At 39.8% G+C, this 27685-nt stretch overlaps 3 protein-coding genes across 3 annotated transcripts; 2 read left to right on the forward strand and 1 right to left on the reverse strand.

The window, feature by feature from the left end:
* Positions 1–3819: 3819 nt before the first annotated feature.
* anxa10 (annexin A10) lies at positions 3820–11450 on the forward strand (the record flags this gene model as incomplete). The annotated part of the gene is given in 13 exon segments (NM_001104875.1): positions 3820–3844; positions 4014–4058; positions 6941–7025; positions 7275–7369; positions 8135–8248; positions 8379–8469; positions 8662–8741; positions 8827–8877; positions 9812–9905; positions 9993–10088; positions 10190–10248; positions 10829–10951; positions 11047–11450. Coding segments are annotated over 12 exon segments (954 nt in total). The 3' UTR covers positions 11110–11450.
* Positions 11451–13427: 1977 nt separating this feature from the next.
* Positions 13428–15032, forward strand: fgfbp1 (fibroblast growth factor binding protein 1). The gene is made up of 2 exons (XM_011476806.3): positions 13428–13778; positions 13857–15032. The coding sequence occupies exon 2, from the start codon at positions 13884–13886 to the stop codon at positions 14493–14495; it is 612 nt and encodes a 203-aa protein (XP_011475108.1). The 5' UTR covers positions 13428–13778; positions 13857–13883; the 3' UTR covers positions 14496–15032.
* Positions 15033–23475: 8443 nt separating this feature from the next.
* Positions 23476–24506, reverse strand: LOC110014423 (serine/threonine-protein kinase pim-2-like). Its single transcript, XM_020701241.2, has 2 exons — positions 24445–24506; positions 23476–24364 (listed from the first exon to the last, which is right to left on the reverse strand). The coding sequence occupies exons 1-2, from the start codon at positions 24504–24506 to the stop codon at positions 23476–23478; spliced, it is 951 nt and encodes a 316-aa protein (XP_020556900.2).
* Positions 24507–27685: the final 3179 nt, after the last annotated feature.

Here is a 27685-nt window from a genome sequence, read left to right on the forward strand (position 1 = left end):
GTGAACTTTTGCTCCATCATTCCTTTTAAATGCATTTAAACCTTTAACCTTAATTACAAAAAAAGAAAAAAATCCTCTCTGTCAAAATTATAAGGTACTCCATTTTAATCTGATCTTATTATCTTGAAGTTGTGAGATAGTTTCAAACGATTAGAGCTCTTAATTTTGATATAACGAGCTCATCATTTTTAAGAATGTGAAAAATAAAACTATTTTACATAAGGAAATTATATTGTGTCTAGTTTACGTTGCAAAGCATTTACTCAACTGATATTCTGTTTCTCTTTATTATTGTTGTTTGAATGCTGACTTAATTCAGATGAACGCATATCCAATGATAAGGTTCTTTTCTTGATAATTCTTTTTTCTTTTGTAGTATTTTCAAAGGAAATTTGATGACGCAACTTCTGTGCATATTTTAGGAAAATCTTTCTGGTGTTCAATTGAAAAAGTGTTTTAAAGAAATCTCCCTGGCATATCTGTTGAAAGACTTTGTGCAGCACATGTGACGATTTTTACAATCTTCTCAGACAAGTTATGGCTTCAAGGTTTTAGTTTAAACCAGTCATAAGATATTGAGATAATACAACAACCATTTTTTTCTTGTTTTACGAAAAGCCTCCTTTTTATATTCCGATCCTCTTTGCACTAACTTTTAAAAAAAATTCATGAGTTTTCCTGGAAATAGAAAATTGTAAAACAATGGGAAGCAAACCTTTTAAACAAATATTTTTACAACTCCGATGTTCACACATACACACACGTGCACGCACACAAACACACGCACACAAATAAAACAAAGAATAAAACAAACAAACTACAGAACACTGGGTAAATGCTGATTTCTTAATCAAAGTCCCTGTTTTTTTTTTTTTTTTGTAAAAGTTGCCATTTATTCTGCTCTCCAGTTGGTGGCACTATAACTCATTGGTGGATGAATCATGAGCTTAGAAAATGGTCCAAGTAGATTTTGTAGATTCGTGTGTTTTCCATCAACATATTTTTCAATATAACAAGTTGATACTTTTTTGCTGCACTTCCTGAGGGATTTTTTCAAACTAAATATATGATGATGTTATGAAAACAATGTGTGAAGCTAAATCATTCTTTTTTGAATGCAAAGTTTTTCATATATTTTTACTCCCATTTGTTTTTAATAAACTCCTTGACACATTTTTAACTATACCAGCCATGTCAGTTACAAATCTTTAGATTTTCCTTTATAAAATCTTGAGTGAGGGTTGATTTTTTAAAAGTTCACATATTCTAGGTCAGTATTGAAGAAACTAGTAAGGAATAAAGACTGACCCAAAACAGGAGTGGCAAAAAAAGGAAAAAAGGATTGAGCATGGATGCAGGTAAAATGTCATTCTAACAAGTTTTGTTAGTTTACAGCCTGTTTTTGACATTCTTACGGCTGTTCTGTTTAATCTCTGAAGGTGTAAGACTATTGTCATAAAAAAATTGGAGGATGGAGGTTTCTAGTATAAAGGTCTTAATCTTGTGGGGAGTGTGTGAGTTTAATCACCGTTTGCCATTTTTATTGGAATAAAGATTCCCAACATGCCTAGCCAGAGTCTAACAAAATGAACACTGTTCATGGTGAAAACACTGCAAATTGAATTCAGCTCCTCTCTGCAGTGTGGAGTTGGTCTCCTGATACCAGTGCATACTAATCTGTTTTTTCCGATATAACAACATTTCTTTACTTTACTACAGTTTTTGGAATGACTAATTAAGCAATAAAACAATGGTGATCGAAAGTGTCTCAGCTAGGATCTATGGGATTTCTGCAAAGATCCAAAAACAGACACAATCAGAAAAATGACGGACTGCAAGTTGAACCCAATTCTCTGTGATGACCTTTTCTCTCTGAAGCATCAAATTCAATGAAAGATTAACCTTGTCACAAAGATGTTTGTGGATGACCTTGTTTGCTGACGTTTTTTAGTATTTTTTTAAGCAAGATGTTGCCCACAATGAAATGTAACACACAATGATGTGAGATGGTAAGAAAAACCTCTTTAGGCTGATCTGAATGTTGATCCAAATCTGCCACTTTTCTTGCTCCTCTAAATGCAACAACAGAGTGGTGACAATTAAAGTCCCACTCCAATCTTCTGATCTGTTTTAAGAGTTCCCAGTGGTCTTTTATTTATGATTACGCTGTTTTTTTTAGGGCAAAATCAAAACATTTTCTAGAACATAATTTCTGTAGAGCGGTAGTAGTTGATCAGAAATTTGTTTCAAAGTTGTGGGCGGGACTATTGGCACAGAGTAAGCCTGTCTTGACTTCCCATCATTAAATTGTTCACACACTCTACTGCAAGCTAACAGCACCTCACAGCACCAACCTAACATTTCTTGAGCAACAAAAACAGTGAACAATATTTGTCACAAGAACAGGCAGACGGCTGGTTCCAATTGCAGCAGGTTTATTAGCTCAGTTGAAAGTCCACAAAGCTAAATCAGGGTCAGGCAGGAGTCGATAGCGAGCATCAGAACATGAGAGAATCAGGCGAGAGTCAGGAAACAGAAGGTAAGATCCTGAAATAACACTCTGTCGTGAAGGCAGGGTGGTACAAACAATACATCACACTGAGGTTGTGTCCAAAATTCTATCACTACGCACCATATAGTGCGTTGGCCATTTTGTAGTGCTATCCGAATATTCAATTCCAAAATCAAGTGCTCTAGAAATTCCCAGAAGTCTCAGCGAAAAACCAGTATGCTTCGATGCACATTAGATTGGAGAATACAGACCACAATGCATTGCGTCTGAAATTTTTTTGCAAAAAAAATGTATTTAAATTTATTTTTTTAATAAACCATCAACATTTTTATCTTCAGAAGACAGTGGATTCATAAATGACCATTGCAAAACACCCACATCAATTAGATTTTGACTTTGTGAAAAAAGGTCATGTTCGCCATTTAAATAAAAAATATAAAGAAGTATTGGGCATGGTGTCAAAATAGGTAAGGTGGAAATTCACACTGAGTGAGGCTCAGTACAGTGTTTAAGTATACTGTGATTGATTGAGTGAATGAGTGTCAGGTGTGCAACATCCAGGAAGTGTATGCTGGGGTTGCTGGGAGGTGTTGTATGGTTAGAGCTCTGGAGATGGTTCCCGCTGGTGACCAGAGGGGGAGACAGGGCTCTGACGTCTGACAATATTGGAGCTATCCAGTCTCGTCCAAGAGCCAGCACAAAATGAAGCTCATCACGCCGTCTGGGAAACAAACCCTAGTTTTCTATGCACCAGCCAAGTGAGCCATCCAGCCATACTCAGGTAATACATCACTGCTTTACTTTATGCTTTTTACCAACGACAGTCTTTGGTCTGCTCCTGATTCACAATTTTAATGAAAAAAAACTTAGAAAGGCAATTTTAAGCTTTATTTTCTTTTTATCTGTCCTCCATCATGAGAAAAATGCCACAAGAACATGTTAAAAACACCAAAAACACAATTTGTTTCTTAGAGTGAGACTTTAAATAAGCAAGAAACGTTCGTCAGTTTACAATAAACTAGGTTTTGTCAGTCCTCATAACTACATTTGCAATAACTACTTGGTAGATGACTATTTTCTGATTAACCTTGAAACATAAAAATAAAGAATCTTCATTAACAGTTACTCCGTGTTTGGGTCCACAATAAACAACATTTCCCATAAAGCTTTGCGCAGCTGTGTGTGCCCGTTGCGAGCTGTGGGATGCACAAAGGTGCGGTCCAGATGCGCGCGCAGAGTTTACTCCACTGGGCTTGCTGCCTCTCCTTTTCTTTCCCTTCTCGCTTCTCGCCGCGCCGGTTCTCTCCGCTCTCTGACGGCCGCAGCTCCGCGGTAAGTTCCTCAAAGTTCACCATTTTGTAAGAGAAGAGCGCATACGTCGAGTGACGGACGCGCAAAGTGAACTTCCTGAGAGAAGTTCTCTGGAGATGTTCTGAAGTGGAAAAAAAAAAAAAAAAAAACGTTTGATCTAAACTTTGGACTACTTTTTTGTCTCCAATAGAGCTCTTTCTCTCAGCTGATCAAAAGCCTTAAAGACTGTTAAATGGTAAGTCATATCTCATCAATGATAGATTTTTGTTTTTGTTTTGGATAAAGTTGCGTTTAATGTCCCTTATTTAAAGAATGTTTAATTTAAATGGTCTCAAAAACAGTCTTACTGCATGACAGGAATGTTATGTTCAGGATAGGGTGGAGTACAGACTTGTTTTTGATTTAATCAAAATCTGGAAATCTTGATTACATCAAAACAATTTTGCCAAAACATAAAAAATAAGTTTCTTTTCTTTTCCCCCTCCATACTTTATACACTCATTTTAAACTTATTTTCATGTGTTCCCTGATGTCCATGGGGCTACAAAGAGCTTTAATTTGGGGAAGTTTAGTGTATGACTCATGTCAGTTGTGTTCCATTGGGGTGGGCCTGTGGGTGTCTCCATCCCTCCAAACTTTATACACTCATTTCCACATCCAAGTCTGCAGTTTTTCAAGCTCCCCTCCCTCTCTTAAAGGGGAACCTCTTCTATTTCTCATAACATTTCTACTACTACTACACACACACAAAGATTCTAAAACAATGACTTTTCTTTGAACTGAACATAGATTTAGTCTACGGTTTAGTCTTCAACAAGACTAGGGATTTCACTCATGTACTCAAAAGCTGAAGTGGGGTTTTGTTTCTTCAAGACTTCCACTGTTGACAATAAAACACATGAGCAGATCACATGACTGGAAGAAATCCTCACTGGCTTTGAAGAGGACGAGCGAATCAGTTCGTTTTTGCTAATTATACTGTATTGCTCTAACCTCTGCTGCAGGATGAAGTCTGACTGGAACTATCCCACAACGTAATCATTGTTTGCTCTTGTTTGAGCAGTGTTTTGCACACACACATACTCACGCTCACAAAGTTAAATTACTGAGGTGTGTGTTTGAATCTTACCTTTTTTTAAATATTTTTACACTTGTTAGAGGTCTATATTGTACACAGATGCACACATGTGTAGAGGACAAAGCTGTACTTCTTTGTTTACAACTCATTAATTAATCATATCAAGCCTTGTTTCCTCTGAGCGGTACGGTACAGTACGGTACGGCTTAGAATGGTCCAGGCAATTCAGGTGAGCGTTTCCACTCAAACTGGTGCAGGGGTGTAGACCGATTGCGTAGCTTTGCGTCACAGTAGTGCGACCACAGTACATGATCCATCCAGCTCACTCTGAATCATGCAAGAAGAGCAAGGGCTGTTTATAGTTCCAGTTCTGACCAGGTCAAATTGAATGTTGGTGCTGGTTTGACGCTTTCTTTTGTTGTAATGACCTTCCACCAACCAACAGGTTTCATGGTGTGATGACAGTAGCTCCACCCTAACCGTTCCATTACATCTTTCTATTGACCTACGGTTCGGTATGGTTTAATGGGTCCATTTTATACTGGACACCCTCAAAATACCAGACTGCATCAAAGCGTAACGCACCGCTCGGTGGAAACAAGGTTTTAGTTCAACACTAAGGTTAGTGCCACATTAGAGGAAAGAAACTTCAGACTGAACTCCATTTATTTCTATTAATTCAATTCTTTACAGATATTCTAGTTCATTGTAATCCAATTCAGTCCAGTTGTCATAAACCTTTATTAAGTGGGCAACAGAAAAACAATAGTCATATGGTATTCCAGTAGAACTAGATTTTTTTAAAATAGATATTTTATTTTTTGTAAAAAAAAACAAATCTCAATATTGGTCTAAACAATGGACGCCAAATAGTGCACACAGACTGCTGAATGAAAGTTATGTAAATATTGATTTATTTTTAGAGAAAACTCAACTAATTTGAATATAATCTCAATACAATGAGTTTTTCCACTGCTAGCTAACTCATGCAGATGACAAAATGCTGAACTTCCTTCCTTAATAGCAAGTCCACATTTTGCAGAATCAATATAAAAACTGTGCGTTCACTGAGCCTCGTGCCCACACTCGCACAAATTTTTCCAAATTCCATAAATATTTTTGTCAAACATTTTCAGAAAAAAAATAAACAGGATTGTTGTCGAATCATTTTATCATTGACTTTCTGTCTGAGCATTCAGCTAACCTGATTGGATAATGACCAGCTTGTAGTGTGAAGAAACTCATGAGCAACTGGGCATTCCTTCCAACAGAGACAGTCCAGTTCTTCACACTTTTTTCCAGAGATTTTCAGGATTCCACAGACATTTTAGTGGCTTGTCTCTGTAAGTGTCTTTCCCTATAGTCTGGAGCAGGAACTTCAATCATTTATTGATAATTTGTAGACATTTGAATGACTTAGGAATTATTTTACTATTGTTGATGACTTGGAAATTAGTTTTTTTCTGTTTTCACATGCTCTTTAATGTTTTTTATAGTTAAAATAAGATGGCATGTTTGCATGCAGAAACATATAGTTGATGAGTTAAATAATGAATAATTAAATATTTCATGAATCCGGGGTCATTTATAAGCAGCTTCTTTTCGAAAATGTTCACAAAATTATGCTTTTAGGTTTCTAGGGTTCTTGAAAATGTAAAGAAAACCTTTAGAACATTTCTAAATGATAGTGCCTGGGAGCGTCGTGTTTATTTTTCATGTGCCTTAACTGCACCCACACTGCAAATATTTATTTAAATGAACAAACAAGCATTCAGTGCAGGACAGTTGGGTTTGAAACGATAAAATCATGCATTCTGTTTATTAAGTAGTGATTAAATCATATTATCATATTATTAATAATATTATCATATTATTAACTTTTCGGTGAAACATGCACAAAAACAAAGCAGGTTCTCTTTATAAAGCTTAGGTTTTTGATAGTTTACGAAGAAATTCTTTGGAAGTAGATGTGTAATGTAAAAGAAAAAAAGTCCAAATAAAGGTCAAAAATGTTTGTGTTGATATCTTTTATGTTTCAGGCTAGCAAAGGAACCGTGAAAGCTGCTGCTAACTTCAAGGCCAGTGCAGATGCAGAGGTCCTGCACAAGGCCATGAAAGGGATAGGTAAGAGGCCTGCATGCATCTGCTGTCACAAAGGACCCTCTTTTTGGTGTGTATGACTCATAAGTAAATGATGTTAGAGCTGAAACCTGAGACGCGTGGCTATGAGCAAACAGATCTGCTGATGTTGACTCAGCTGCAGTGATGTGGCGTAAACCGACCAAGTCAAGAACCCACTTCCACAGTGCAGACTCATTGTTACTGAAAACAGTTGAGACAGCTTGACTGAGTAACCATGGTGTGTTGCCATAGGGACCGATGAGGATGCCATCTTACAGCTGGTATGCGCTCGAAGCAACGCCCAGAGACAGGAGATCAAGGCCACCTACAAGACTCTGTTTGGAAAGGTCAGGTTTCATCAGCAGTAGGTGTTGAAACACAAGCTTCTCTAGCTCTTCACCTAGAAGACTAGAGCAGACTTCAACTGTTGACTGAATGATAATTAGGATCACAATAACCAGTGGGGATGAAAACATGAAAAACCTGCTCCACAGTAAGCGTTCTTTACCGAGGTGTGCCATGGGATATAAACAGGTTCCTCGAAGGTAAAATACTCAGCTCATCTGGGTGTTCTCATCTGTTTTATTAAGAATTAATTATCAAACTGTTAAAGGTTTAGTGCTAACACCAGTTTATTTTCGTAGCAGCAGAATTCAGCGACACGAAACAAATGCCAACCTAAAATTTCAAATTTTTAGCTCGTAGAACAACTTTAAAAGTAATGAATCAGTTGTAAAAGTGTAGTACAGCTTGATTTATTGAATGCTGAAGGGCAATTTTTGGTCATGCAAAGAAAAAAAGGGGAATGTAGTTTTATTTTCTCTTTTTAGGTGAATATAAAGATGTTGAAGCTCGATTTATTGCAGATTGAATTCTGCAATAAATCCACCTTTAAAAAATGAAGGAAACCGTCTTTTCTTTATGCTGTGCACTTTTATATTGTGTAGACTTTAAACATATCTCTCTTTCAACTGATTTTTATCCCTATTCTGCTGGTAGCGTCTGAAACAGAAATGTATGCATTTGAAGATTGAAAATGACTATTTGTTGCTATTTTTATGTATTTATGTTTTTAATACCCTCTCTGAGTGTTTGGATTCCTTATTTATTAGGATCTGATAGACGACCTGAAGGGTGAACTTGGTGGCAAATTCGAGACCCTGATCGTGGCTCTGATGACCCCTCCCACTGCTTATGATGTGGTTTCCCTTCGAAATGCCATTAAGGTAGCTGTTGCATTTTATAATAGGTCACATGACGTAGCTTTTAAAGGGGTGAGCATAGAGGGGAGTTTCCAGAAATGTGATTTTTTTTTTTTTTTTTGGTTTTGTTTTTGTTTCTGTCCTTAAACCGTAGGGGGCAGGGACAGACGAGAAGGTACTGGTGGAGATACTGGCTTCCAGAACACCTCAGCAGGTGAAGGACATCATTGCTGCCTACCGAAAGGGTAAGTTATCCACAAACACACTCTAACATGTTAAAAAAATTGTCATCAATGTATGCTTTTGGACTCTTTTTTTTCAGAGAATATTGTTTTGCAAAATCAGTTCAATAAATCTATACTTTGAAATTCCTGACCTTTTACCTTTAAATATCTGCACATTCCAAGCATAATATGGTGCCTCTGTGTTTATCTCAGAGTATGATGCTGACTTGGAGGAGGATATATGTGGGGACACTTCAGGTCACTTCAAGAGACTTTTGGTTATTCTGCTGCAGGTAAACTTGATCCTCTCCTTTCTTGTTCTATTGTCTTTTCTTTTGTTGTTCTGAGAGGAAGTGTTGTTTTGTTTGTTTTTTCCAGGCAAACCGGCAGACAGGGGTTCAGGAGGGAGACATTGAGAATGATGCTCAGGTGAGTCAGCAAAAAATTTGCCATCAATGGCGTCTTTGTTTTTGTTTGACCAGGTGACTATCACATGTTCTTGGTTGATTTTTTTTATTGCAAATCTATTTTAATGAGGTTCCACTGCCCTCTGCTGGAAGTTAAAGACTTTTGAATATTTGATGTCCTGACTATACTGTAAAGTGTGCCAGGGTGTTTTACTTTCTTTTTACTTTCAGTTTTACTTTTCAAGAATGTAGTTTCCACCAAAAAATTTGTACTACAGCAAGTGTAAATAAAAATAAATGACTCATTTCTGAGATATTTCTGTCCATGAGAGAGGCTATTACCATCCCTGAAAGCTGTCATTTATTTATTAATTATTGTGACTTGGTTTCTTTGGGCGAAAATAACCAAAATTTGTCATCTTTGGGGGAGCCACTCAGTAGTTCTACCAGCAGAGATTTTATTTGCTTCTTACAAAGCTGTGGTTAAGGATTTTTGCATGCTTAGTGAAGACAACAACCGAATTTGCATATGTTTTAGTTGCAATCTGATGCCGTCAGAATAGAAGATGTCTAAATATGTAGTTTAATACACTTTATTCTTCTTACAGAGGTGTGGATTTTTCCAAACATTTTTGTTTGGGGACATAAATGTTAACTGTTTCAATCTGATGGATTAAAGAATGTTTTTTCTTACACTCCCAAAATGAAGTATTAATGTTATTTTACTTATTTTTTTGTGTTGTTAAAACCTAAGTAAACCACAAATTTGATACATGAACTTAGACTTTACCAAACCAACAGAAAATGTTACTCTAAAGATTCTACCTCATTAGTAGGATGCTCTATTTGTTTTCAGTGGAGGTGATCTGGCTCTTAATTCATCAGCATCTCCTCTGTGCTCTGTGTGTTCTTTGAGGTGTAGGCCTTCTGTGAGTTGTCTTCTTTTGTTCTTTCAGGTTCTCTTCAAGGCAGGAGAACAGAAGTTTGGGACCGACGAACAAACCTTTGTTACCCTCCTGGGCAACCGCAGTGCACAACACCTGAGGAAAGGTTTGTGTCCGAAAAGCATTGTTCATGTTGACCCGTCATCAATATTTTTCAATGTAATCACAAAGGGATTTTGAATCTGTGTCTCAGTGTTTGATGCATACATGAAGCTGTCTGGATATGAAATAGAGGAGAGCATCAAGAGAGAAACATCTGGAAGCCTAAAAGATCTGCTTTTAGCTGTTGGTAAGAAAACGACACTGTCTTCTATGTGGATTTGTTCTGTTCTTAACTGTTTTTGAATATTTATTAACTATTTCATCCTGTTTTCTTTTTCTCTTGTAAAGTGAAGTGTGCCAGGAGCGTACCAGCCTATTTTGCTGAGACCCTCTACAATGCCATGAAAGTAAGCATGTTTGTAAAGATTTCTTGCAGTCAGAGATAACTTCTGTCCTTGCACCAGTGATCTATTGAAATGTAAATTCTAATTTTTAGTCCACTTTTATAGTGTTCTCTATTGCTTTTGTCTTCTGTCAGTCCTGGCTCATAAGCCTTTCTTAGACATGCACACAGTTGGTATGGTTCCAGTTAAAAGTAGAGAACACATGCAAAAGTAATTAAACTTTAGATCGCATCATCTGTTTATGTTTTATTCGGGAAACTCTGCACAGTTTGGTTTAGTCTTACATGTTATTAAGTCTAATAAAACTCCAGTTTGAGTGTTTTTAATCATGTTTTTGCCTGAAAACATTTACGTACAATGCAGGGTTGTAGTTTTTTTTTTTTTACAGCAATCATATGTACTAAAAGAAAAACCTTTAAGAAATCTAAAGAAAATGTAAATTGAATCTTAGATTTGCTTTGATTTAACTCCTTTAGAAAATTGTCATGAAGAAAGACATTTTGAAGCATTTAATAAAGCTGCAAATTGTAATTTCTGCCTTTGCAAACGGGATAAAAACTGCATGTGTCATGGTTTTTTTCAGGGTGCAGGCACTGACGATGATACCCTGATTCGAGTGATGGTGACTCGTGGTGAGGTGGACATGCTGGACATCAGAGCTGAGTTCAGAAAGCTGTTTGCTCGCTCCCTGTTTTCCATGATCAAGGTAGAAATACACTTTTTCAAGACCTGCAACACAGAACATCATAGATCAGAAGAATATTTTAATTCTATAAGTATTCTTACATCTTTCTGTCACAGGGAGACACTGGTGGAGACTACCGCAAGGCCTTACTATTGCTCTGTGGGGGTGATGACGCGTAACCATAGCAGCAGTTGTTGGTTGGAACACATCTAAAGTGCCTCCCCTTTCTGTGTCATTATCTCACACAAAACAGAAAAAATATGCTAAAAAAGGTTTTCATAAGAAAATTAAAGATAGGCAAAGATAGACAACCAGGTCAGTTACTCCAAACTATGTTTTTGAAGGTTACTAACATGTTTATTTTCACATTAATGCAGCTTATGGTGCTTTAATAACTTTGTTATAACTTTTGTTATGCCATTCATTTTTATTGTATCAGACGTATCAGAAGGCAGTTGCTTTGTTTGCACTTTGTACGGTCGAAGCAATTTATTCAAATAAACATTCACTAAGGTGAAAATCATTGTTCGGTGTGTTTAATTTATAAGAATTAAACAAATCAAATCAAATAGACTAATGTTTTGGCCGCCAGAGGGAGACAAAGAGATGTAGAGAATAAGAAATCAGAAATTCTTTTAATTTCACTGTTGCAAAAGAATCTTGTGACACAACGAAAATCCTGGTGATTTCCAGCTCTTAAACAAGATAATATAAAATAAAATAAAAAGAAAAATTGGAATAAGAGCTTAAAGAAGAAAATCTTTATGGTAAGAAAAGTAAAATATATATACATGTATTGCACATAAACATTATTGCACTTCCACACATTTGGGCTATTTAGTATTTATCTGGTACACTTACAGTTACAGGCGTGTTTTCTTTTTTTGGGTTCTTTTTTGTTTTAACCCTTGTGCTATCCTATGACCCCCCCCCCTTACTTTGACGTGTTCTCCCTACCATGACAAAGGTGGATAAAGGTGGATAAAGGTGGAAAAATTTCATGTAATCCATGGACACCAGTGAAGATCACAAATCATTGAAGAAAAAAGGTTCAGCGCACTGTCTAGTGGGTCTAGATGACCCAACTCCCAATGTTAAAGTGCCTAGGATAGCACAAGGGTTAAGGATGTTGACTGATCTGTGGAAGAAACTGTTCATGAGTCTGTTGGTGCGAGCCTTGTGAGACCACTTCAGGAGTAAAATCAATGCCATTAGATCTAGTCTCTTAACTCAAACAGGTGTTGTTTTGAATGAAACTAAAGCATTGCATTTATCAGAGGAAACACTGGAAAGTTTTGTCCTGGTTGATGCTGTGGCACTTGGTCAAGTTTTTTCTCCCAGTTATGGCCAACCACCTCCCTTCTAGACCCAATCCCCACATCACTGTTAAAAACATTTTACAATTTTTTTCAGTTGGAGCTTTTAAATTTTGTAAATTACTCTCTTCAGACAGGTGTCTTCCCTGCTGTCTTTAAAACTGCAGTGGTGAGGCCTCTTCTGAAGAAGAGTAATTTGATCCAAACAATCATAACAATTATCGTCCAGTATCCAACTTACCATTTTAAGTAAAATGATTGAAAAAAACGTTTTAATCCAATTTAATTAGTTTTTACATAGAAAAACCCGTTAAAAATATCAGTCTGCTTTAAGAACAAACCACAGCACAGAGACGGCCCTTGTTAAAATAGTAAATGACATTAGATGCAACCTGGACTGTCAGAAACTCTAAGTCCTGTTACTACTGGATCTCAGTGCTGCATTTGACACAGTAGATCACAGTATTTTACTCAACAGGCTGAGAGGTTTGGGAATCTCTGGTACCGTACTAAAGTAGTTTTACTCCTATCTCCCAGATTGAAGTTTTTACGTAAAATTCATGCATTTTTGTGTAAAATGGTTAAATAAAACACAAAATGATGTTGTCAAATTGTGTGTGTGTGTTACTTGCCTAGGGAGTAAGTTAGTGTACCATTGGTTGACATAAGTGCTTTGGCAGAGATTTTCACACCAGATGCCTTTCCTGATATTACCCTGGCTTTTATCTGGGCTGGGGACAGGCACAGGGGAGCCCCTGACTTGGGCCCACTTGGGGCTATATGGGCAGTAGCGCAAATGATCAGAAAAAAATAATAACATACTAAAATCACTAAGCTGTAAAATTAATGCGCTTTTCCTGGAAGGATGAATTAAAGTCCCAATACGCTGATCTTTTGAGCTATTATTGAAGAGTTCCCATGTATGTTAATTATGATTATAATACTATTTTAGCCACAAAAAAGTGTTTTTTTTCTATGACCTTCTTTTTGCATTTTCTTAATATATTTCCACCATCATCATTAAAACATAATACAAGAACATGTTAAAAACAACAAAACCACTATTTTCCTCTGAATGGGTCTTTGAAAATAAAATGTAGTTTATTCTTTTATATCTTATAATCCATTGTTTTTAGACAAAGATTGTAGGCTGGACTGATACACCTGCACACCTTCTGGAGTGTGAACAACCAAAAGAGATCTCACCACAGATCAGATACCAGGTCTGACCGCAGCCGGGCTTATCAAAACTGTTTTTCTCTGGGATAAGCGCGCAGACGCGCTGACGCATCATCAGCTTTTTGGTTTATGGATTAACTCGCTGCTGAAGGATTCCGATCTGGACACGTCGCTTCCGCCCGAACAAAAGCATTCCCGTGAAGCTACTGCCAAGATTTTCCTGAATTGATTTGCATGCACGCCTGTGCGTAACACAGCCCGTGTTGGAGAAGGGTGGGCGTGCCGCACACGAGGATATCAAAGCCTGTGCCAGCCACAAAAACGCGCTTTTTTACTTGTAGCTACTCAGTTTGGTGAGTTTGGAGTAAATGTTTTTGTGTAAAACAGATTAAGGACATATGTGCTTATTTCATGCTTTTCTGTGTTATCAGGTAAAAGTCTATGCGCTCAAAGACAACATGCTTGTGCTGCGGGGGTTTGCGCTTCTTTTTCTGTTTTTAGAGCCACACTTACCCCTGGCCTCTGCTGCGCCAGGCAGAGCGCACAGGGACGGAGCTGCTATCGCCGGCTCTGGAAAGTTCTCCTCTGCTGATAAGATGCAGTGCAAATGGAACACGCGAAACGCAGGACCTGCGGTGATCCTGCGGGTCACGTGCGAACCTGCGGGAACCAAGATCCCCAGCCGCAGCTGTGAATACACCGCCAAACCACAGAGCTGCCCGGGATACCAGTCCGACCCCAAAGGCTTCTGGAAACAAGTTGGCCGAGCGCTCAAACGTCTGAAAGGCAAACTGTGCGAAGACGAGCGCGCGCTGGTAAAAGCCGGCATGTGCAAAAGTGAGCCACGGGATGCGCACTTTAAGCTGGACACCCGCAGCTCTCCCACTGCCGCTCAGCCCAGAGAACCGGATAATTCCACGGCACCTCCGGGACTGCGCACCACCCCTGTCGGACCGACCGCGTGCGCAAAACGCGCGGATCACCGCAAAACAGCCGAGGAGTACTGCGGCAGCTCGTGGAGCAGTTTTTGCGCTTTTTTCTTTTCCATGCTGCAGAGTGAGGACTGCTAGATGAAAATAGATGAGTCTGCAGGAACAGATGTTACATTTGACAGAATAGTCTTGGTGACCTTCCATAAAGTCAATTACTAGTTTGCCTCTTGGCAGAGCTGTTGTACAACTTTTCTTTGAAGTGTAGTAATTTATTAGCAGCATGAAGATGCTTTAGAAGTAACACTGTTTTTCTCACAACAACTTTCCTGCGTAGAATTACCTTTTTTTTGTTGGTAATACAAGGTATGAGCCTCAGTTTGGTGATGTCTTACTTTGCTGTCTGGTGTATTTAACTTTGCTCCAGATTTGAAGATCGTCCTCTCTCAATGTTTTATTTTATTTTATTATAAACTCTTCACAGTCTAAACTGTATGCAAAAAGTGCTCTTTTATAATTAAAATGCTGTTACCCCTTTCAACATTTTCAAAACATGGTGCTTTATTTTTATATTCTCCAAATAAAAAGTTTTTCTTAATGGACCATTGAAACTTTTACTGTCAGCATGTGTTTTTATTTCAGTATGTCTTCAAACTTTGCATTTTTGGACAAAACAATAAACTTTGACTCATTAAAGCTTTTTTAAAATTAAAATGATTGTAATTTTTATCTATTAGACAGAATTTTTTTCATCTAAGGCTTTCCTCTGCTTTAAGATCAGACAAAACATGTAGTTCTGCAACATTATTTAATACCTTTAAGTTCTGTTTTATTACTTTAGTAGGATATTTAGTAGGATATTTTTTTGTTACAGAACTGCTTCATGATCATATAAGATCTGAAAGACATGAAGAATATAGTGCGACAATCATTTGAAACTGTATCTTCTTTATGATATTTGTAATTTTCTATTTAAAAGGTCTTGTAGTTCCTGTCTTGTGGTGATTCGGTGCAAAGCAAACATTTTATTTGTGGAGATTTTGAGCCCATACCACACTGTACTGTCCCTTAGGAGTAATAATGTAACAATACCGACACAATAACATCAAAAAAATTCAAAAATTGAAGTGGTGTGACAGGTCCTTACACCCAAAGATCTTTTATAATACACACAATTTAAAAAGAAAAAGTAATCTGTAATTAAATTATTTTATAAATCATTATTTAGAGGTGGGAATTAACATAATACAACTTTTTGATATCCCTTTCTTTGACCATTTAGTCATTCCTGAACAAGTGCAACTCCTTATTAAAAAGCCTTCCTGTCTCCGCCTGACCTTCCTCACCTCTGACCTGCTCGTTGTCTCCTCAAAGAGTCAACTAAAGAATTATTTCCACCTTTTAACATTTCTGACAGCACAAAAGAAGCGTCTGAGGACATATTATTCAGGCGATTCCTCTGTGTCACATTCCTGTGCCAGCTAGCAGACAGGGCGGAAGTAGTTTAAGGTTAGAGGTCAAAGAGAAGAATACCACCCAAATGCATGTGTCTTCTTCTCCTGTTCTTTAATCTGTGGGCTGCTGTGGATCAAAGAGAGATCATCTTTTTCCCCCACCAAAAATATTTAAGACAATCTGTTGGGAAGTTAAAGCAAATTTATACCTGTTACAACTCACAAAAAAAAACCTTTTTTTTAAACCTGTTATGAGGCATGTGAGGTAATCTGTTCTGGACATCGTCATTGTTAGATTTCTCTTAGAAAACTGTTGTCAGTGTTTGTTGAGAAAGAACCCCTCATTTCTTTGCAGTCATACATTTGGATTTTTTTTTTGTTACTGCTGCAGGCACTTCAGATTGTGCATGTCTGTCATTGCAGCACATAGAGGCCTCACAGGGTTTGCAGCATTGCCGTACCCCTAAGCAATGGCATTCCTTTGATTTTTCACACTTTTTCCTGTATCATAAGACACATTTTGTCATTATTCATTTTTCTACTTATACTTGATTATTTAAATATTCTTTTTTCTTCTGTCAACTCTATGACCTACACAGGAATCTAGACGGTAAATAGAGCTGAGGCTGTTTTCTTTCGAAATTGATGCAAACTTTGTTTTAGAAATTCTTGCTAAAGGAAGCCAACATTTCAAAGACTACAAAACTCAATAATCATTCTACCTTATTAAATATTGCCTGATTATCTAAACCATTCATCTGTGACTGACTGTCTATAAATTTTATATTGACATATATATATATATATATATATATATATCTTCTGACAAACCAGAGGTATGTCTGAATAAACCCCTTTTATCGAGGCCAAACGTTTTTCGTTTTACTCATATTTGAAAATCTTTTGTGTTGGGCCGGACGGAATAGGAAAGCAGGGAAGAAGAGAGAGGGATGTGGGGGGGGGGGGGGGGGGGGGGGGGGGTAGGAAGGTGATTATAGAAGGGGGGGGGCATGAAGCAGCACAAAGCAACAAGTTTCTGGATGTTTATCATTACAGTCAGGTTCAAATGTAATACGAATCTAGAAGGGGCGGGGCCTGTCCAGACACACACAGTGTTAGAAACATACCTGTTGGCACCAAAAATGTCCACATGTCAACATGTCCATCTTCCTCCGCTTATCCGGGACCGGGTCGCGGGGGCAGCAGACTGAGCAGAGATGCCCAGACTTCCCTCACCCCAGCCACTTCCTCCAGCTCCTCTGGGGGGACCCCGAGACGTTCCCAGGCCAGCCGAGAGACGTAGTCTCTCCAGCGTGTCCTGGGTCTTCCCCGGGGCCTCCGCCCAGTGGAACATGCCCGGAACACCTCTCCAGGGAGGCGTCCAGGAGGCATCCGAACTAGATGCCCGAGCCACCTCAACTGGCTCCTTTCGATGTGGAGGAGAAGCGGTTCTACTCCGAGCTCTCCGCGGGTGACCGAGCTTCTCACCCTATCTCTAAGGGAGCGCCCAGCCACCCTGCGGAGGAAGCTCATTTCAGCCGCTTGTATTCGGGACCTCGTTCTTTCGGTCATGACCCATAGCTCATGACCATAGGTGAGTACTGGAACGTAGATCGACCGGTAAATTGAGAGCTTTGCTTTTCGGCTCAGCTCTCTCTTCACCACGACGGACCGATAGAGCGACCGCATAACTACGGACGCTGCTCCGATCCGCCTGTCAATCTCACGCTCCGATTTTCCCTCACTCGTGAACAAGACCCCAAGATATTTAAACTCCTCCACCTGGGGCAAGGACACTCCACCGACCGAGAGATGGCAAACTACCTTTCTCTGGTCAAGGACCATGGCCTCAGATTTAGCGGTGCTGACCCTCATCCCAGCCGCTTCACACTCGGCCGCAAACCGCCCCAATGCACGCTGGAGGTCCCGGTTCGATGAAGCCAACAGGACAACATCATCTGCAAAAAGCAGAGAGGAAATCCTGCTTTAGTGTGAAGTATTTCATTCAATCACGCAAACTATTTGTGCAAAGGTGAGCTAACACCTGTGCTCAAGTGAGTGTTTATGTTCTTCTAAAATGTATAATGGAATGTAAAAAGAAGGAGGGAGTGTGCCCAGCCATCCCCACACCAAGACCCCCGCCGCAGCAGCTGCGGCAGCCAGAACCCCCCAACGCCACACGGCAGCAGGTAGAGAACAACCGCCCCCCGGGCGATCACATTCGCCAACCAGGCCAGGGCCAGCAGGACCGCCGTGGGGCCCCCAGAGCCAGAGAGCAGGGAGGCATGGGGGGACAGAGAGTGCAGCTCCAGCCAAACCAGGAGAGCAGCCCCCCCACTGCGCTGGGAGGGCCCAACGCAGGGTCCCGCCCCAGAAAAGCACCTCATCACCACCCAGGAGTTCTGGGCAGCCCCCCGCCCCAACCCCAGGTACGAGCCAGGACCCTCCAAGGGAGACCCACCCCACTCTCCAGGCAGCCACCCACCCAGCCCATGGTTGGTCTAGGAGGAGCAAGTCAGGAGGAGGTCCAGGAGGAGGGCACCCAGTGGAAGAGGGGGTCCACAAGAGGTGTTGTAAACATGGCCCGACCAGGCTCGCCCACAGTTGGAAATTTGGCGAGGCCCAGCGCTCAGGGCCAGGGACCAGAACCCACACCACAGGGACACGGACACCCCCAGGCTCAGATGTAATGTGATCCCCGGCTCTTAGTCTTGCCAGAAAGCTCAGGGATCCCTCTCCCTGCGTGGAGAAGGACTGCTGGGCCCAGGAAGCCAGCACCCAGGGAACGTGGCCGCCGTTACCAAGGGCCCAGTACCCCCTACCAGGGATGGGGTAGGGGACAGATGGTCCGAGGTCCCACCTTCCTTGTGAATTGCGTGTGTGTGTTTGTGTTTGTGAGGGTGTGTGTGTTTATGTTTTAATGTATATTTTGAGGAGTGAAGGGTGTGTATACTAAGGGGGTGCAGTTAAAATTGGCAGGTAGGGCACTGAGGGGACATCTCCCGATTACTCGCAGTGATGTCCCATCACCCTCCCCACCAAAGGGCACTAAATGTCTGCTGTGCAGTTTGCAACAATATCTTGTTGTGATGCTGCAGTGCTGACACATGACTGCAGACAAAGCTGCTCTCCTCTACATTTCTCACCTGATTAACCTGTTTGCGAAATCGTATTCACTTCCAGACCATTCTGTAGGATCTGTCAAATGTTCAAAGATGGAAGAACCAAAAAATTTGAGGTCTTTTATGTAAAAATAAACAGAAAATAAGCAATATGATGGGTAAAATGTTGAGAAAACACACCAAAAAAATACAGCTGAAATGCAGCAGTTTATGTGTCTATATATATTACTCCAGAAATGTAGCTTTAGCCCTGTTAGCGCTACAAATCTGACTCGAGTAGCAAAGTTATTTGCACCTTTAGGCTCTCTGTCAAGTAATGAACACTTCAAGGGAAGTTTTCACCTTCCTCTAAATGCATAAAACACCAGTCAGACAGAAAAGTCCTTGTGCAAACTGTGTGCTCTCTCCACCATTCATGAGTTGATCTGACAAGTATAATGGGCAGAGTGACCCTTTAATCAGGTGTAGTACAGTTTTCGATGAAGTGTAAACACCAAGTGTGCAGCACAAAGGCGTCCTGTCACAGCAAGTCTACTCAAAAGGTTACCAACTGCATGATGTCTGCACGGAGACATGAAGAGTTTCCAGGAAACTAATTATTATCAATAATCATCAAGCCATTAACGTCATTTTTGGGTATATGTGCGTCTTTTCCCTCTCACAGCAGTAGCAACAAGTGCATGTCTCATCCTGTCCTTGCTGGAACATAATGTCCATGTTAAGCAAGCTACACAAACACCTCTGAAAGCACGAAAAATAAGAGATAACTTTGAGGCTTGAAGATGTTTTCCATTCTCTTCAGTTAATCTCCGTTTATATACAGACAAAATAGTCTTTCCTGTTCTCACTCACAGGCCCCCCCAAATAGTGCCACACTAACTACGTTCATAAGAATGAATGGCATGCACAAAAAGTTTCCTGGCAAATGAAACAGGTGCAAACATGCTTCTGGGATTTGTTCAGGCTTTCTGTAAATTCTACTTCAAGCAATTCAAGCCGTTTAATAGATAAATTAGGCTGTGCAGGACTGAGGATACAAAAAGAAACAGCCATACGCACACCTGGATGGTGTCAGATTTAGTTATGAAACAAAAACAAGTTTTATACTTTCATTTTGATCACAACTTTTGAATTCGTGATTTTAGACAATTCTAGGTGAACTTCACTTAAATCTCTTGTAATTTTTTAGCCATCTTGCCAGTCACATGACTAGCATGGTATCCATGACTGGATACCAATTTTGTATTTTCAGGTTTAGAATGAACAACTTACTTATTTCCCTTTTTTTTTAAATCAATGATGACATAAAATAAGCCAAATGAACAAAGATTGATAAGAAGATGCACCTTTTGTTTAAATTGAGGACTTTTTATGCCAGGAAGCACTTACAGAAAAACCATAAACATTTTTTTAATGGGGCACTTTTCAAAGGGGGACCACAGGGGTACTCATAAAAAGGATTTTTTTTTTTATGTACAATATGAATTGCTTTAATAAAATGTGAGAAAACTACCATTTTCTTTTAGTAAACTTTGCAAAGTCTCTGACTTCTGAGTATTTAGATTTTCCATACTAACAGGAATTTAAATCTATGGAAGTTTTTTTTTTTTAATCTTTTTACCTTTAAATAATAGAAGTTTTTTTCCACCCATAATTTAAAGTGAGTTTCAATTCTCGATGGAAAAATACATTTGATAGTGCAAATCAAAATTGCATTTTTTTGGGTTGTGGTGACATGCAGAAGTAGAGTGGTCGACCTCTGATCGTAAGATCACAGGTTTGGTTCCCAAGCCTTTGCGCGCCCACGTGTTGAAGTGTCCTCGGGCAAGACTCTGAACCCCACATTGCTCCTGGTGTTACAGCTTGTAGACAAAAAGGAATCCTGGAGCAGGAATGAATCGAATCCAAGATGTTTGGAGAATGAAAATATCTAATAACAAAAATTTACCACAAGCGTGGGCCAAGAGGGATTCAAACATTGACAGAACTTCAGGGCAAAACAAGGTACTGCTACACTGAAAAACCAACTTATACTCAAACACCAACGGAAAATGGTAAGCAGCTGTCACAACCAGGTGAGAACACAGGAGGAGGAGCGGGCAACACTGCTAACCTGCGCTGAACAAAACACCCACTGGCCATAGGTTGGCACCAGTGTTCAGCAGCAGTCGGAATGTGTGTGTACATGGGCGCATGGGACTATGAATGTAAAGTGCTTTGGACCTTCTAAGAAGGTAATTAAGGGCTATATAAGTAAACGCTAGGGACCATTTTTTTGCAATTGACTATTCAATACGCAATTCAGGATTGAGATTTGAAAATACATTTTACAATATGGAAAGTTACAATTGAATCCTATTTTCAAATTGCATGATCAAATTGCAAATTGAATAATCAATTGAGAATTGAGTATAGCATTGATAAAAAGAAAAGTTGTGAATTTCTACTTGTGAAAACAAATTTGTCATTGTTGTGCTCCTTTTTATGTCTAGGAGTACCTAGAGGAGGATAACATAAAAGTAATGTTTGTTTCCTGACTTAAATTAATAAAAAAAACACAAAAAGATTCACTCCCTACATAAATACCAAACTTACAAATTAATAAATACCAAACAAACAATAACTTAAAAAGATGAAGCAAGAAGGCTTCAGGGTGAACAAAGGCCAAAACAACAAACAAAACCCCACCAAACTGAAGTCTGAAATCTTACCTGTATGAAAGAATTGAGAAATCAACCAAACACTAACCTCCCTAGACTAACATGAACATGAACATGAACATGAACATGTAAAAGAAAATGGCAGTTCACCCCTACAGCTTCACTTAAACATAACTAAAAACAAAAGACTGAACAAAAAACCACAAAGAAAGAAAGTGCAACACAAACTACAGAAAATGTGGTGAGGAGCACAAAGCTGCAGTGGAGACAGGTTGCAGCAAAGCCACCTTCTCACTGACTGGAGGTCCACATGATGCTTTTAAGGCTGCTACCATCAGTTTGGGTCAAATGGGAGCCACACCCATTCAAGCACCACACCTGAAAGTAATCAGACAGACACACAAAGATCCACAAAAATACAAAGGTACCACTCTGATACATAAATATAATACACAAAACCCAGAACAAAAAGAAAGAACAAACCCAAATACGGCCAAAGCCGTAACAGTCATGCACAATAAGGATAATTTGGCTTTCAGAGGACATATCTTTTTTAACAAGGTCAGTAAATAGTGACAAGGGTAAGTCTTATTTGATCAACAAAATCGATTTATCAGCCAATAGACAAGAAGTTTATTTAATGATGTAATGCGTTACATTTTTTTGGGGGATTAATTCAGTGGCTCAGGCAGTAGAGCAGGTCATCCAAGGATCGAAGGGTCGGCGGTTCGATCCCTGCTCCCCCTTGGCACACTGTTGTTGTGTCCTTGGGCAAGACACTTCACCCTCCTTGCCTCCCAGAGGCAGTCTGCCCCAGGGCAGCTGTGGCAACAACAGTAGTTTACTATCATCAAGTATATAATGAGGAGTGAATGAATAATGGACACACTGTAAGCGCTTTGAGCATCTGGAAAAGCGCAGATGAATCTAATCCATTATTATTATCATGGTCTGTAATGAATTAATCTATTTAACACATTTTTAATCAAACCTAATAATTGCTTTGAAAATACAAATTTTAATATATTTTCAGTAAAAGATCAAAATAAAACTAAAAATGTTTTCCTACTATCACAGACTTCTAACCTTTACTTTTACACCACCAATGGGAATTTTTTACAATCTTGAACAATCTAAAAAGTTAATAACAAGAACAAAACATCAGGTCCAGAGGCCAAGATATGCACTGAAAACTATTAAAGAAGTGCATAAAACTTGTATAAAAATTTCATGCAAGTAAACATTTGGACCCTTGTTTTTTATATTTGAGAAAACGACAATAGTTACAGATTTGAAAAAAAAAATTTACGCAATTAAAAAATAGTGCGCTAATTTGAGGGATCATTTGAAGCTCGTAGTTTGAAGACAATGCCTGAAATAAATAAATAAATCCTTTTAATAACTATGCTGATTTAATGCTACCCTTTACATGGTGGTATGTCGGGCTTCTTGTTATGCTGCCAAAACAGCCTAATTTTCCATTCTTTATGTAGAAAAGTCCTATTTTATTTAGTATTCTAAATTTCTCTATTACTAATACTTAATTATATCTACTATTCTAACTAAATTTGTGTCTGAAACCAAAGTACCCAGAGAAAAACCCACTTGTCAATGGAAGAGCTAATAAACTAGAAACTATGATGTGTTTTCAATTTTCTACATCAATATTGTTTTGTTTGAGTTATAATGTTCATTTAGTACAGACAATATATTTTACAAATATTAAATGACATTGCACCATGTCTGGCTTCTTCTTATGCTGTTGGAACAGCCTCTTTTCCCTCAAAGGTATAGATTTTCTTGTCAATCTTATCCAATCATATCTGTCTTTATAGTAGCTGGAACACAAGTGGCTGGCCCTTGGCTGAAATGTTCACTGTAAGATTTAGTTGAGCCAAGGGTGAAGGTGAATCTGTTCCAGACTAGGACGCTCCTTTGGGTCTCTGGTAAAACACTGCTTCAAAAAATCTTTGCAGTCTTTAGAAAGTCTGTTGTTGATTTTGATCGTTCTTCTTATAAAACTAGATGAATTGAAGTGTTTTTTGTGGAGGCATTCAAAGAGGACAATTCCCAGCTGCCACACTGTTGTGGGGCCAGCGCTGTATTGATACCGAATTAGCCATTCTGGAGGGATGTGACATTCAGTGCCATAGAAGGTGTTATGATTTGAATTTGTCTCTGTGAAGCAGCTAAGTCCAAAGTCAATGATACGAACTCGTGGGGCGCCTGAACACATCTCTATCAAAATATTTTCTAGTTTGATGTCTCTGTGGAAAATCTTTTCATCCTGAAGGTGAATGGCTGCCTCTACCAGATGTTTGAGGATAATCTTGGCTTCACTTTCTTTTAATGAACCTCCACGCCTTTCAATGTAGGACTGAAGATCTGATGCTGGCATTGGTCTCTCTAACACCAAAATCAGTTCATGTGGCAGCACATACCAGTCTAGCAAGGTGATAGGTGCTTTGCTGCCGGCTGAATTTGATGTTCCAGACTGAAGTTTTAACATCACAGCAACTTCTACAGATAACTCTCGTCCACTTTCATCAAAATGTGTGCAGTAAATATTCTCATTTGGGATGTGCTTGATGGCCACCACTAACTTGTCTGATTTACGATAGCCATTAAACACAGATCCACAACCACCTTCACCAAGTGGATTCAGCTCCACATATTTGGCCTCAAATTCAAGCTTTGGGTCTTCTTCTTCATCTGTGCTTTCTTTTATCCTTTTGGTTGGTAGTTGTTCCGTATCAGATGCCTTTCTCTTTCTGCTACCAACAGGTTTTGAGCATGCAGATTCATCTTTTTGAGAAGGAAACTCAAGTTCCCTTTTTTTCTTTGCTGGTGTTACAGATTCTTGGCTGTCCTCAGAGATTCTCCTTTTGGTCCCTTTTTGTTTGACTTTGGCACCATCTTGAGATTTCACACTGTCCTTTTCCAAGTCAGAGGAAAAACGAGAAGTTGGAGTTTCGGCCTCAAGAAAAAAGATTTTCCTTAGAATTCTTCCTAGCAGTTGAAACATGGCTTTCAAAAATGCTTTAAAACTCAAATGTGAGTGAAACAAGTGTCTCTAAACAAGTTTCCAACTGCAAAAAGTACCGTTATATATCAGTTTTTACAATGACATCATAAAGCCATCATATGGTGTCAAACGATGTCACCACTACATCAAGAGAAAGGCTTTGTTGCTTGGCAACATCATTTGGTGTCAAATGATGTCACCATTGTATCAAGAGAAAGGCTTTGTTGCTAGGAAACATGATGTGATGGTTTAACCCAGATCATCAATGCCCAACTATGTCACCAATGGCAGTCTGCACCAGCGGTCAGGTTCACTATTTTGCTGGTTGCCGCCAGCGAACCCGGCTCACCACCAGGTAGTGATCAGTGGACAGCTATACCCCTCTCTTTACCCGAGTGTCAAAGGTCGCTTGAAATTACTTCAAAGTGATCATCAATCTACTGGTCCTACAACACATCACAGCTCAGGTTCATTTCAGGGAGTCCATTTGTAACAATCACGCCGCTCCAGGTGTTGTTGACAATGTGGGCACTGAAGTCTCCCAGGTGGACTATGAAGTCCCTCAGTTAGACATGCAGGGGAAGTTATTTAAAGTTCAAATTTTTTAATTTCACAGCTGTTTGTGCACATATACATGATGAGATCAGTAACAGAGGCACATCATCAGCGCCCCCCCCCCGCTGCCGCTCCTCCCTCACTCGGGTCTTGTACAGACAGCGCGCCCCAGCACATTTCTGCGAGAACGTGCCGGAGCGCGCTCTAAAGTAGACGGGCGCGGGAGCGCGCTGTTGATTATTTTTATTTGAATCATGTAGTCATCTGATGACAGCGGCGCTAAAGACGGAAAGGCAAAAGAAAAGTAATCGAGGACTCAAAACAGAAAATGCCAGAGATGTAGAAGGAATGAAGAAAAGTTCCTCTAAATGGTTGAGAGACAGCAGGTACGTCATAGCAGTGATAAAGACAGCCGTGTAAACATTCAGGCTAAAGCTACAAGTAAAATGGTCACAAGTTGTTGTTAAACAACAACTTGTGACCATTTTGCAACTGTACTGAGCAGGATTTATAGTATCACTGTCACTCTTGAAGAAAATAAAGGAGCTTGTTTGTGTTGATTTTGTTTTAGACAGACATAAATAATTTCTAAGATGTACCAAAACACTGAAATTGTTTTTATGCTATAACTGTAACAGCACTCAATAATGATAAAAGCTGCAACCCATGCTAGGGCCAGAAGGACCGCCACAGGGGACCCCAGAGCCAGAGAGCAGGGAAGAATGGGGGGACAGAGAGTGCAGCTCCGCCCAACCAGGAGAGCAGCCCCCCCGCTGCGCCAGGAGGGCCCAACGTGGGGCTCGCCCCAGGAGAGCGCCCAAAGCCCCAGACGAGCACCTCATCACCACCCCAGGTACAAGCCAGGACCCCCCTAGGGAGATCCACCCTGCGCTCCAGGCAGCCACCACCCGGCCCACGGTTGGTCCAGGAGAGAGCAAGGCAGGGGCCAGCCATCCCCGTCCATGAGGAGGACAACCAGGGGAAGAGGGGGTCCACAAGAAGTGTTGTGAACATGGCCCGACCAGGCTTGCCCACAGTTGGAAATTTGGCGAGGCCCAGCGCTCAGGGTCAAGGACGAGAACCTACACCACGGGGACTCGGACACCCCCCAGCTCAGATGTGATGTGATCCCTGGCTCTTGGCCTTGCCAGAAATCTCAGGAATCCCTCTCCCTGCATGGAGGGATGAATGCCGGGCACAGGAAGCCAGCACTGAGGGAACACGGCCGCCGTTGCCAAGGGCCCAGTCCCCCTACCAGGGATGGGGTATGGGGTACTGGCAGTGGAGGATGTTCAAATTTCTTAACACATGAAATAATCCTTGCTTGGCCATATGATGGAGAGGAGAGGAACACATGCAAGAGGTGAAGGAGACAGAGATGAGGTTGGTGATGCACCTAAGAGAAAAGGGAGCAGTGATGACTTTAGGTATGAATAATTAAACTATTAAAGCCACGAAAACCTAGATGCTCCTTCTGGTTTGAAGTTCTGCTGACCACCTGTTCACTGGGGCCTTCTGGGAAAATACAGTACAGACCAAAAGTTTGGACACACCTTGTCATTCAAAGAGTTTCTTTATTTTAATGACTCTGAAAATTGTAGATTCACACTGAAAGCACCAAAACTGTGAATTAATATGGACATATATACATAACCATGAAGTGTGAAACAACTCAAAATATGTCATATTGTTGGTTCTTCAAAGTAGCCACCTTTTCATTTAATTACTGCTTTGCACACTCTTGGCATTCTCTTGATAAGATTCAAGAGGTAGTCCCCTTAAATGTTTTCAATTCACAAGTATAGGTGGATTTCTTGCCTCATAAATGGGGTTGGGACCATCAGTTGTGTTGTGCAGAAGTCAGGTGCAGGGCCGGCCCTGGTCTTCCGGGGGCCCTAAGCAAAATTTAATTTGTTGGCCCTCTAACTGATCAGCAGCACCAACAAAGCACAACTGTTGTAATATAAATGAGATCTCTCTATTAGTACATTTTGTGAATGTAATATTGTTGCTACCGAAGAATTTAATAGTTTATTGCCTGCATGTTGGATGCACATTTAGTGGTGCCCAACCAATTTTAAAAGTGCAAAGAAAAACATGTGAATGACAATCGTATATAAATATTTTTTAATGTAACACTGGACACTCAACAAATGACATTCACAAAACTCTAACTTATGAAAAACAGCAACTTAATAGCAAATCAAACAACAACAACAACAACAATCCAAAATAAAGAACACAACAGCTCAATGAGGGGGATTTTGAGGGGGATTTTGGAAAGTCAAAGTCTTTATCAGTATTAAAAGGACCTCTTTGCACCAAATCCATTCTTACTGGATCAGAGAGTGTGGTTGGCCATTCAGCTGGACTAATTGGATTTGAGGTTGGTGGAATTTTGGATCCAGTAGGCTCCTCTTCCATACACACCTCTCTTGGAGCCTTTGGGACATAAGATACATAACTTTGACAAAAGCAAACAGTGAAAAATCAAACAGTATAATCAAATCTACAT

The sequence above is a fragment of the Oryzias latipes genome, chromosome 1 (genome assembly GCF_002234675.1).
Source record: "Oryzias latipes chromosome 1, ASM223467v1".
Classification (NCBI taxonomy): domain Eukaryota; kingdom Metazoa; phylum Chordata; class Actinopteri; order Beloniformes; family Adrianichthyidae; genus Oryzias; species Oryzias latipes.